This window comes from Trichechus manatus, unplaced genomic scaffold, assembly GCF_000243295.1.
Source record: "Trichechus manatus latirostris isolate Lorelei unplaced genomic scaffold, TriManLat1.0 scaffold00004, whole genome shotgun sequence".
In the NCBI taxonomy this organism is placed as follows: Eukaryota; Metazoa; Chordata; class Mammalia; order Sirenia; family Trichechidae; genus Trichechus; species Trichechus manatus.
In genome coordinates this window covers 12,603,202-12,616,290 of record NW_004443940.1, presented here as the reverse complement: position 1 = coordinate 12,616,290, position 13,089 = coordinate 12,603,202, and the positions used below count along the sequence as shown (strand labels likewise).

General features: G+C 36.5%; 1 protein-coding gene across 21 annotated transcripts in view; it reads right to left on the bottom strand.

The window, feature by feature from the left end:
* Positions 1–1,114: 1,114 nt before the first annotated feature.
* TIA1 (TIA1 cytotoxic granule associated RNA binding protein) overlaps positions 1,115–13,089 on the bottom strand; it is a 30,469-nt gene continuing 18,494 nt past the window's right edge. For 8 of the 21 annotated variants that reach the window (XM_004369236.2, XM_004369237.2, XM_023732917.1 and 5 more), the window contains 6 exons: positions 6,941–7,049; positions 6,458–6,553; positions 6,252–6,336; positions 5,762–5,885; positions 4,780–4,925; positions 1,115–3,851 (listed from right to left, as the gene is read on the bottom strand). In XM_004369236.2, the coding sequence (XP_004369293.1) occupies positions 3,725–3,851; positions 4,780–4,925; positions 5,762–5,885; positions 6,252–6,336; positions 6,458–6,553; positions 6,941–7,049 (687 nt within the window). In that variant the 3' untranslated portion in view covers positions 1,115–3,724. Of the gene's footprint in view, positions 3,852–4,779; positions 4,926–5,511; positions 5,621–5,761; positions 5,886–5,994; positions 6,091–6,251; positions 6,337–6,457; positions 6,554–6,805; positions 7,050–13,089 lie in introns of those variants that run through there. The other 13 variants (XR_002824418.1, XR_002824411.1, XR_002824413.1 and 10 more) reach the window with 7 other exon arrangements.

Sequence of the window (13,089 nt, the reverse complement as noted above, 5' to 3'; positions counted from 1 at the left end):
CACTATAGGGGGATTGTTGGCCAGTTGGCTTTTTGGGTGGGGACCCACAAATGTATCTGTTTCTTCTCTTGGGAGTGGTTTAGTTTTCCAAGGAAGGATCCTCCACCATTCCTGCCTGGTAGATATAAGACTGGCTGTTGGTATGCTAGAGCTGGTTAAAGATAAGGACCCAGGAATCTTATTTATCCCATATGCAAAGTTCTGCTTAATTCCCATTTATATACAGGGACTCATGTCACCTAGTGGCCGAGTGACCCTTAGTCAGAAGTCTTTTTTCCTTTCTTAGTTATTCTAACTTCAGCCTCCAACTTTAGACATGCTTGCTATAGGGTAATTACTGGTCAATCTTGGCAAAAAATATCTCTGAAGCCAGTACTTCAGATAACTGCTTGAATAAAATAGAAATGTCTAATAACTTAATGTCATTCAAGACATACTTCTGTTAATACCCGCAGATTTCAAGTGTGGCTACCCCTCACTATATATCCAGATGAGTTAAGGTCTTCCAAATGAAGGGAGAATATCCTGCTCAACTGAAACTTATTCTCATACATTTACTAAGGCTATTAAATTAAAAATCATTGTTTTGGAGGTATGTATGTTCTTCAAGTTCTAAACACAATAGTCAAAACACAGTGATTGAAATAAAATGCAACAAGCCCCAACAAATAAATGTTGTTTTTAGAAATTATCACTCTCTCATTGAGAGGGTTTGGTTTTGTATTTCCTATAAACACATTTTATTTTTCCAATTCAACTGTAGCCTCAAGAGCATTTTACGCAGTTGATAAAACCTAACTTCCTTTATAAATGCAATCTAGCTCTTATCAACTGCCTTCTCAAAGGAAACAAACACATAAAAAGATGAGCAAAGCGACAAAAGAATAAAACTAGAATGTGAATCTCATTTTTAACAGTTGAGATAATACCAAGAGCGAAAATGAGACCTTTGTTTCATAATTAGTTATATCTGCAAAATGCCAGTTCTTTATGGAATTAAACAGTAATCCAATGCAAACCATGGCTCCTGGCTGAGTTAATATAATATGGCTAGACCAAAAAGAAAAAAGAAAATTCTCACACACAATAATCACTGCAAGAAGATCCCAAAGGCTATAGAAAACATAAAGGAACTTTAATATCCAAACAGGGTAAAGAATACTGGATTAATGACTCATTAAGTGTGAATGACTTCAGGTTCTTTACAGTACCAGATGTATTTTAAAGTAAAATCTGAACGCATATTGCAGAGAATGAAACAATTTTAAAAATTTTAATTTCCTTACCTGATACTAACGCCAGTATGATTTTTGATTGAAAAAATCCTTAAATGATGTGTTTTAACATCAAGAGTAGGATTTAAATAGAAGTTAACAATGTTCCTGAAATGTGAATTTGTTCAGTAGTAACCTTTTCATCATGAATAATGACACCACTTTCTTCTCAAAAAGTAGTTAATGTAAAAAAAAAAAAAAAGCAGTTAATGTACATTTTAAGATTTGTGTGATATGAAAATATACTGGCTAATAAAAACTGTTCTTACTTGAGACAGTCAAAATAAAAGAAAAATTATACTTCTGCTTAAATTATTTATGCCCAAATAATTTATCCTGCAGTCCAGAAGGTGTTAAGGAAATAAAAATATTTTTGAATAAGAGAAAGCAATGAGGGTCCTAAAATAGAAACATAAGCCAGAAGAATCTAAAAATAGCTTCCTGATTTTTTTTTTTTTTTTTTTAGAGTATTTCACTTAAGCTGCTTTTGGTTGCACACCCTGATCTGTAAAAGTTAACAAGGAAATAAAATTTCCAGTATTTAAAAAATTCATTCATCTTCCATAAAGCAACTTTTAATGTACCAACACTTAAAAATACACAGTGACTAAATGAAACATCAGCACAACTGCATAGAACTGAGCTCCAGAGAATTATAAACTTATAAGCTGTCTTTCCTGGGCTCTGGTTTAGAAGTGGATTGGCTTCTAGAGACCAGTTTAGAGTCATTTGCTCCTACCTGGAAGATACAACAGGCCACGAAACTCTTTAAGATTTCACAGGCCTTTTCTGTTCCTAAATAAAATGCTGGGTGTTCTCTGAAGGTGTTAAAACAATAACAACAAAAAAAAAAAACAATCCAAATATGTATACTGAGGAGTCTTCGCCCTTTATGAGTCAAGGAAGGTTTGTGACCTTCGCTGAAAACAAAACAAAATCTCCCACACCTCTTCTAAAAGACTCTGAAATGTACAAGAAATGTCAAAACTAGAACAATGCCATCAAAGATTAAACCTCTTAATGCTCGGAGCTACCTCAAAATGATAAAATTGGGAACTCCAGGAAAACAGGTACCGAAAGAATAAAAATAATGATTGCACTGAGGATTCTCCTCTTTGAAGGCTCTTTAAGGAGGTAGGATTTTAAGTGTTTTTTGGCCTCTGAACATTTTAAAAATGCTTTGCCTGGCTGGTCCTTTAGGCTAATAATAGAGTTCACAACAAACCCCAAGCCTGACATAAGGATATTCTACAGTTTCACAGCTATCATCTGTACATACTAAAGTTGATTTACTCTTTTTGAGTAAATCTAACTAGAAAATGGCAAATTAATATATTCCTTTACATACAATTTTATGTCTCAAAATTCTTGAAAAACAAAAGCAGATGACTGTGTATTCAAAGACTACCAAAGTGTGTATTTGATATTCACATGCAAACAACTTAAAACCTTATAAATCTCATGTCAACTCTGCATGATACCTTTAAGAAGGAAATTACATACAAAGTTCGCTAATTGTGCAAAATATTAAATTGCTAAAACATTTTACATAATGAAATAATACACATAAATGTAGAAGTTGACACATGAAATTAACATGGGTTCATAAGAACTTATCACATTTCAGAGATTTTCTTTAGTAACAAGGTTTTGTTTTTATATTTCCTGGTACACAGCAAAGTTTATCACAGAAGATAAAAATCCTTTTCAACAAATCCAACAGGGAATTCTTGAGGCACCTTCTCATAGAAAACAAAAAATGAATGCAATTATCAATCCATCTGAGAAAAGTTTTAAATTTAAGTGAACATCATTTTTTCCCATTTAAGTATAATTTACAGAACTTTAATAAGGCAAGACAAATTTGTGAAAAACTGTAGATACAAAAATGATGTAAACTAATAATTTATATTTAAAAACCCCAAAGGGATAAAAGTAGAGATGAGACAGCTCAAACAATGCTTTTTTTTTTTTCTTTTAAACCTAAAACAGAATTGTGCACAAGCTGAAGATAACAAAGAACTTCTAGACTCTGCACAGTTTTGGTTTTTCTTTTTTTACATCTTTATATTACATGCTTTAAATGATATTAGGAATGCAAACTAGAACTGCGCACTACTTTAGTGGAAAAAAGTTCAACATTGTGCAATTTTCTGCCTCTTAATTTTAAAAAAGTGGCAGCAATCCCTGCATTTGTATTTGAAACAAGGATCTGAGAAACTTTATCAAAAAAGGTAATGAAGGCAAAAATTGGCAGACATCCAGCATCTTGTTTCTTTTTAAACAATGTGGATGATAAGTAATTTCATGATTAAAAAATGAATCTTTTAAATAAATACATTGTATCTGACATTTGCACTGACTGATTTGATAAATCTTTTAAGTAAACAACGGCTTTACTACACTCCCTGTAGCCTCAAGCCACTGGCTTTAGATTCTGGAGTCCTCTCTCATTGGGTTTCATACCCTGCCACTCGATACCCTGCAGGCTGGTTAGGCAACATGCTGCCATTCTGCCCTTGAGGTGGCTGCACTCCGTAATTTGGACCCATCCACGGTGCAGTAGACTGCGTCTGACTGGTAGAGAATGTGAAAGAAGCAGAGGGAAGGGGAAATCCACTGATTAAAATAAAGTGCACTGCCAAAAATAAGTACAACAAACACATGGGAAATGAGAAACATACTTTTTCTTAAACCCAAAAATAAGAACAATTGCTATGCCACAGAAAACAAAGGGAAAAGATTTTTCCCCTAAAAAACAAGCATCCCCATATGTTTAATTTGCAGTTTAATTTTGTTAGGATTTACAGCTAATACTCTTAATCTATAAACATTTATCCCCTTTGAACTCAGAAAACTACCTACCATCTCAGAAAGGAAAACTGCTCATCTGGGTTGGACATATGTTGATATAGTAAGACTAGCATTTATATTACTCAAAGAAGAAATTGAAACAATTGTTAGCATATGTAAGCAGACAGATTTTTTTCAATATTACAAATAAAAAGTTCTTTTATAACTGCAAAGTACTTTTATTTCTAGTTTTTCAGATACTTAAGTAAAACTGCTTAATTCAGGGTATATAAGGAAGCTTGCCATAAAACAATGTATGAATCAGTGCTTTTGCACAGAAAAAGCGTATTGAATAAAACTGGCATCAAAATAACTGCATCCAAGAATGGCTTACTAAGTGACCATCTGTCATGTACAACACTTAACAACTGTTTTTACTTACTAAAAAATTAGTTGATTCATTACCAAACATCACCAAAATTCTTATGATGCTGGTTTTACCTCAAGACAACGTATTTTCAGGCAAAATTTTAAAGAGAAACATTTAAAACTGTAAATTAAAAACCATTACAAAATGAAGTTCCTTCAAAGGCTAAATAAAAGTATGCTTTAGACGGAGGGCCACACTACCTACTTACTAATTACTCAAGCTTTTGTTCTAAGCTCCTGACATTTTCTAAGGTCAATAAAGGAAATGAGCAAACGTGCTTACTTAAATCCCTGCTGGTTCCATGCCTGGCCGTACATTCCATATGCAGGTACTTGCCAACCATTAGGCATGTACTGTCCAATTTGTTGCGCATTTCCATACCACTGGCCCCACTGGCCATAAGCTTGTGGATAGCCAATTTGATTCTGCTTTTAAATAAAATTGTAACAGATTAGTCAGTATTATTTGAAGTTATTTGTATAGAAATAGTCCTAACAGTCTACAGATATTTAGCCATAAGATAACAGAGTCATCATTACAATTAAAATGACAGGATAAACAAGTTTACTAAGTGACTGCTAAGAAAAAAAAAAGTGAGGTTATACTGTTATAACTCTACATGATGCTCTGAACACATACCCTTTGTAAGGCAGCAGGTAATGTCCTAGTAATAATATTAAACTCAGTATAATGTTTCCTTTAGACAGGAAAGACAGAAAGAGTACTTATTCTTATATTCAATTTATTTAAGTGAAAAGCCTGTATACTTAGGATTTTCTTACTCCCACCTCCGTGCTCCATTTACAACTTCCTCATAGAAATTTTTGTGGGAATAGGTTTGAACCACTAAAGCTGCCTGGAAAAACAAAAGCAGCGAAATCTAAAAGAAAATGCTAAGGCTCTGAATATATTTTTAGTTATATTTTTGTTTCAGTTGAGTAAAACATGCTTGTTCAAAGTTCTCCAAATAGTATGTGAATAAATCTATCAAATATTAAAAAAAAGGTTTAATACCCTGTTAGGTTTGTTGGAGCATTTTAAAATCCACTGTGTGAGCATGAGTCAAATGAGGCAGTCACATTCATCATGTCACCACTGCAATCCATGAAACACCACTCTGGAACTATAATACATGTAGGAAGAGCCCTTATATGCTATAATTTTAGCTAGAAACTCATTAACAAGGATTATCAACAACTTTCATTTAAAAATAACCCTTATTATCAGCCCAGCAATTACTTCCCAAATTCAAGAACCCTCTTACCTGTTGCACAGGATTTATCATATCAAGAGTTTCTTTGCCCCAATAGCATTTCACAACATGACTTTCGATGGTAGTACCATTAACAGAAACAATTGCATGTGCTGCACTTTCATGGGAATTGAACCTATTGAAAACAATATTAAGAATTACCAATACAAATTCTTTAAAAGATATATGAATAAAATCTACTTTTAAAAATCAAGCTGAACTTGAGGTAAAAACAGGCAGCTCACATAAAAGAAGTAATAAAATGGCACATTTTCTTTGCTATTTTTTTTCCCAAAAGATCTTCTAGTTCTTGAGAAACTTAAAGGATGGGTTTTGCTGGCCTTGTGTTCAAAGGAGGGGGCAAAAATAAAAAAGGAAGAGCAACAAATATGTTAAGTACTAGAGAAATGTCTTATTTCTTATAACCAAAGTAAATTTTTAAGAAAACCTCTAAGCTAAATATTAAAAAATATGGGGGGAGGGAGGAGGGAATCACCCCTACCGAACAAATGAATATCCTTTATCTGGAAAGACTCGAATTTCCATTATTTGTCCAAATGGTGAAAAAGTCTGGCGCATTAGTTGTTCTGTTAGAAAAAACAAAAACAAACAAAAAAACTCACACTAAGTTATATAATAATCCTACAAATATTAAACTTCTCAATTTAAAAATTATCTCAAGATGACACACAGGTAAAGCTCCCATACCTGTTAGTCCAGAAGTAACACCTCCACAGTATACAGTACAGTTGCTTGGACTAGACTGATTTACAACCTCATCATATGATAGCTGTTTGGTGTTTGCTGGGGAGAGATAAAGTTTTACATCTTTAATTCATTAAATAAGATGTCCAAAAGACAAAAGCAGCATTAACTACACTACTATGTTAATAACATTTACCCTGACCAAACTGCTTATATAATCACATTTGAGTTTAAGATTAAGCTTCCCCCAAAAATGTCTTAAAAAATTACCCAGATTCTCTATTTTTAAAAGGAGACTTGACACTACGGAGAATAACATTTGTTATAATTACAAAAATGAAAACTAAGTACATTTTTGAACAGTAGTCTTGATTTGCTTCTCATCTATTTCTGCAATAAGTCTCCGGGAACAGCTCTAACACATTTAAAATCTAGTGTATTTTTCTCCAAAATTCCACATTTCCTTTTCTTCTCCAATACACCTACACTCATATGTACTCTTTGGAGCTGGAGGCTTTCGAGTTGCCCAGTTAGTTCTGATTTGTCTTCCACCAAGCCACTGGCCACCCATCTGTTGAATGGCATTTTCAGCATCCTGTTGCGCACAACATTAGAAACGACAAAGAAGTCACTATTAGTTGATGTTAAAACAACTTTTAGCAGTAGAGAAAATTCATGGTTGCTTTTCACAAATGTTCTCTGAACGAAAATGCTTTAAGAAATACACAATATATGACAGCTTTCCTAAAATGCAATGGTGCTTTTAAATTTTATTTGGGTGTCAGATTCCGGGAATGTTAATCATCTGAAAAAGCCCTGAGTCCAAAAGCCCTTATGAAGTAGTTACCATGACGTTCATGTTTAACGACTCAAGTTCAGATGACAGTATTTGGTATCTCATTCATCCAACAAGTAAGTACTGAACAACAATTATGTTCTAGGCATCAGGTTATGCACTAGAGATACACTGGTGAACAAGGCAGCCATGGTCTCCTGCTACCATGGGTCTTACATTCTTCTGGGGGACAAATAAAGTAATTGTACATTGTGGTAAGTGCCATGGCAGAAACAAAAGGCTGAGATAGAGAATACGGCATGGGGATCTACTTTAGACAGCATGATTAGGGAAGGTCTCTCTAAAATGACATTTAAGTTGCAACTGAGAGGAGTAGAGACAGCCAAGTCAAAACAATGAGGAAGAAAGCCCAGGCAGAGGGAAAAGCACTGCAAAGGTGCTAAGGTAGAAAAGAGCTTGGTATGAATCTAAAAGAAACACGTGAAAGATTAGTTTCAGTAAAATCAAGTGAGCAAAAGGAAGAGCATCCGAGTAAGAGATTGTCATGATCTGTTTTAAGAAAGTCGGTTTTTTTTTTTTTTTTTAAAAAAAGAAGACCATTCTTAATGCCAGTAGGAGAATGATTTAGGAACACCAGTAGTAAAAGAATAAAGATGCTTTATAAAATTACTGAAATATTCTAGGCAAAAGTGTTGACAGCCAGGACTAATGCAGTAACTGGATGTAATCTGAAGGAAGAGCCAGTTGGGAGGACAGTGGTGTCATTTATTGAAATGGGGAGAAAGACTGGGAGGGAGGAGGGAACAGGTTTGGGGAAGAAACAAAGAACTCCATTTTAAGACATGTTTGGACGAATTGTGTCCCCTCCAAAATATTTGTTGTAAATCCTAACTCCTATATACCTGGGATGTTATCTCATTTGGGAAAAGAGATTTTTTTTTTAACTGTGCTTTAGGTGAAAGTTTACACAGCAAATTAGTTTATCATTAAACAATACACATACTGTTTTGTGACACCGGCTGCCAATGCCACGATGTGTCAACACTCTCCCCTTCTTGACCTTGGGTTCCTCATTTCCATTCTTCCAGCTTTCCTTTCCCTTCCTGCCTTCTGGTCTTTGCTTTGGGACTGGTATGCCCAGTGAGTCTCATACACATGGTTGAACTACATCTGTTATTTGTTTTATGTTGTTGTTGTTGTTAGGTGCCGTCAAGTCAGTTCCGACTCATAGCGACCCTATGCACCACAGAACGAAACACTGCCTGGGTCCTATGCCACGCTCACAATCATTGTTATGCATGAGCCCACTGCTGCAGCCACTGTGTCAATCCATCTCATTGAGGGTTTTCCTCTTTTTCGCTGACCCTGTACTTTACCAAACATGATGTCCTTCTCCAGGGACTGACCACTCCTGACAACATGTCCGAAGTATGTAAGACTCACCATCCTTCCTTCTAAGGAGCACTCTGGTTGTACTTCTTGCAAGACAGATTTGTTCGTTCTTTTGGTGGTCCATGGTATACTCATATTCTTCGCCAAAACCACAATTCAAAGGAATCAATTCTTCTTCAGTCTTCCTTATTCACTGTCCAGCTTTCGCATGCATATGATGTGACTGAAAACACCATGGCTTGGGTCAGGCGTACCTTAGTCTTCAAGATGACATCTTTGCTTTTCAACACTTTAAAGAGGTCTTTTGCAGCAATCTGCCCAATGCACTGCGTCTTGACTTCCTGACTGCTGCTTCTGTGGCTGTTGGCTGTGGATCCAAGTAAAATGAAATCCTTGACAACTTCAATCTTTTCTCCATTTATTATGATGCTGCTTATTGGTCCAGTTGTGAGGATCTTTGTTTTCTTTATGTTGAGGTGTAATCCATACTGAACGCTGTGGTCTTTGATCTTCACCAATAAGTGCTTCAAGTCCTCTTCACTTTCGGCAAGCAAGGTTGTGTCATCTGCATATTGCAGTTTGTTAATGAGTCTTCCTCGAATCCTGATGCCCCATTCTTCTTCATACAGTCCAGCTTCTCGGATTAACTGCTCAGCATACAGATTGAATAGGTATGGTGAAAGGATGCAACCCTGATGCACACCTTTCCTGACTTTAAACCACGCAGTATCCCCTTGTTCTGTCTGAACAACTGCCTCTTGATCTGTGTACAGGTTCCTCATGAGCACAATTAAGTGTTCTGGAATTCCCATTCTTCCCAATGTTATCCGTAATTTGTTATGATCCACACAACTGAATGCCTTTGCATAGTCGATAAAACACAGGTAAACATCTTTCTGGTATTCTCTGCTTTCAGCCAGGATCCATCTAACATCAGCAATGATATCCCTGGTTCCACGTCCTCTTCTGAATCCAGCCTGAATTTCTGGTAGTTCCCTGTTGATGTACTGCTGCAACCTTTTTGAATGATCTTCAGCAAAATTTTACTTGCACATGATATTAATGATATTGTTTGATAATTTCCACATTCGGCTGGATCGCCTTTCTTGGGACTAGGCATAAATATGGATCTCTTCCAGTTGGCTGGCCAGGTAGCTGTCTTCCAAATTTCTTGGCACAGGCAAGTGGGCACTTCCAGCGCTGCATCCGTTTGTTGAAACATCTCAATTGATATTCTGTCAATTCCTACAGCCTTGTTTTTCACCAATGCCTTCAGTGCAGCTTGGACTCCTTCCTTCAGTACCATCGGGTCCTGATCATATGCTACCTCCTGAAATGGATGAACGTCAACCAATTCTTTTTGGTATATTGACTCCATCTTCTTTTGATGCTTCCTGCATTGTTTAATATTTTCCCCATAGAATCCTTCAGTACTGCAACTCGAGGCTTGAATTTTTTCTTCAGTTCTTTCAGCTTGAGGAATGCCGAGCATGTTCCTTCCTTTTGGTTTTCTATCTCCAGCTCTTTGCACCTGTCATTATAATACTTTACTCTGTCTTCTTGAGTCGCCCTTTGAAATCTTCTGTTCAGGTCTTTTACTTCATCATTTCCTCCTTTTGCTTTAGCTACTCAACGTTCAAAAGCAAGTTTCAGAGTCTCTTCTGACATCCATTTTGGTCTTTTCTTTCCTGTCTTTTTAATGACCTCTTTGTTTTATAGGGCTGTCTAATCTTTGGCTGAAGGGTGAGCTTCAGGAGTGACTTCAGTTAAGAGGGTGTCCGGGGGCCATATCTCCAGTCTCTAGCAGACCAGTAAGTGTGGTCTTTTTTTGTGAATTTGAATTCTGTACTACATTTTTCTCCCACTCTGTCCAGGACCCTCTATTGTGATCCCTTTCAGAGCAGTTGTTGGTGATAGCCGGGCACCATCTAGGACTCAGCCCGGTGGAGGCTGTGGTAGTTGTGGTCCATTAGGGAATAGAGTTTTAAGTTAATGCGGCCATAATGGTATAAGGTGTGTCTTAAGCCAATCACTTTTGAGACAGAAAAGAGCAGATTAGGCACTGAAGCAAGCAAAGATGAATGGGGGAAAAGATAGATGCCACATGAAAATCTCCAAGAAATGCTGAGAAGAATGCTAGAAAAGCTGAGGCAAGGATTTCCCCTAAAGCGGGCACCTGAATTTGGACTTCTAGCCTCCTAAAGTATGAGAAAGTAAATTTCTGTTCATTAAAGCAACCCACTTGTGGTATTTCTGTTATCACAGCACTAAGTAACTAAGACAACATGTTAAGTTTGAGATGTCTGTGAGACATCTATATGGAGATCATTTGTTGGTAAGTGTGGAGCACAGAGAAGTAGACTGGGTTGGAGATATAAAATTCAGTGTCAAGAAAATAGATTAAAGACAGAAAAGAAGGTCTGGGACAGAGCCCTGAAAAACAGCAAAATTTGAAAACTGGGTAAAGGAAGTATTTACTGCTAATTAAGATGACTAAGAAGTAGCCAGTAGGAAGGAAGAAACCCATAAAAGTGTATTATAAGGAGTCAAAGAAACACAGGTCAATAGATAGAGATCACTGGTGACTTTGAAAAGAGTTGTTAGCAGCCACTGAGTCGGCAACCGACTCATGGCGATCCCATGTGTAAGTAGAACTGCTTCACAGGGTTTTCTTGGCTATAATCTTTACGGAAGCTGATCGCCAGGCCTTTACTTCTGCAAAGCTACTGGGTGGGTTCAAACCGTCAGCCTTTAGGTTAGCAGCCAATCGCAAACTGCTTGTCCCACCTGGGCTCCTTTTGAAGAGTAGTGTTGGTATTACTGAAAGTCAGAGCAAAAAACAACTTAAGAGTGGGTTGAAAAGTAAATGGGGATATAGCTTTGGAATGCACACGTCAACTGTAGGCTTAGCTTACCAGTAAGGGAACAGAGGCAAATTCAAGGCTAAAAGCTTTTCTTGAGAAGTGTAAAAAGGAAATGTATATTTGTAAAACAAACATTGTTTACTACACTAACCAGTTTGAACTCCAGGAGATATTTAACTACTGTTGGGAGTTGCAACGTGTTTACCAAAATGATATATTGAAATCTAACCCCCGAGTACCTGTGAATGTGACCTTATTTGGAAATAGGGTATTTACAGTTATAATTAATTAAAGTCATACTGCATTAAGCGGGCCCTAAATCCAATGACTGGATCACACCAAGGGAAGATGGCCATGTGAAGTGGGAGGCAGAAACGAGTGATACATCTAGAAAGCTAAAGAACGTCAAGGATTGCTGGCAACAACCAGAAGCTAGGAAGAGGCAAGGAAAGATTCTTCCTTAGAGCCTTCAGAGGGAGCATGGTCCTGCAAACAAAAAACAAAACAAAAACAACCAAACCCACTGCCATTGAGTTGATTCTGACTCATAGCAGAAAACTTAATTTTGAACTTCAAACCTCCAGAACCATGAAAGGATAAATTTCTATTGTACTAGGCCACCCAGTTTGCAGTAATTTGTTACAGTAGCCCTAGGAAACAAACATGACAACTCACAAAAAACTTTTATGGGGTGTGTGGGTGGTGGTGGTTATGAATGGGAGATGAAGAACTGGAAGCTTATGTGAACAACTCTTCGGTGAAATCTAATTCTGAATTACACAGCAGAGAAATGAGAATATAGCTAGGAAAGAAATACGGGATTAAGTGTGGTTTTAACTGACAGATACTAGAACATGTCTTTTTGGTTGACAGGAATGATCCAGTGGAGAGGGAGAGACTGATGACACAGTATAGCAAGAACAAGCACAACACATATTACATAAATTGATTTATAGGAACTGTTCAGAATAGGCAAATCTACAGAGACAGAAAATAGATTAGTAGTTGTTTCAGGGGTTGGGGAGATGGAGGAAAAAAAAAAGTAGTGACCGTTAATAGGGTGATGAAAATGTTCTAAAATTGATTATGGTGATGGCTGTACAACTCTGTGAATATATAAATACCACTGAAGTATATACTATAAATGAGTGAATTTTATAGTATGTGAATTATATCTCAATAAAGCTGTTATTAAAAAAAAAGAATAAGCTCAGGATCAGTCCTTGAAAAGGCAAGATAGATGAGATCTCAATTATAAGTGATCTGACAAAAAAGACCTTTCCTCTACTGAAATAGGAGAAAGACGGGAAGATGATACATTTTATGTAGATTTGGTGGTTGAAAGATGAGGGAATTCCTGCAGGATTATTTCTATTTTCTCAGTGAAGCAAGAGATAAGGTTGTCAGCTCAGAATAATAAGGTAAAAAGAAGTGAGGGATATTTGAGGAGATAAAAAGGAGTAGGAAAATAGATCCCATGAATTCAAACTTACTAGAGAAACAGATTTGTAAGGACAGTACTGAATATTCATTTAAAGTGTGACCATGAAATCGGAAGTGCAACCAGCTGATTCAGTTGTATG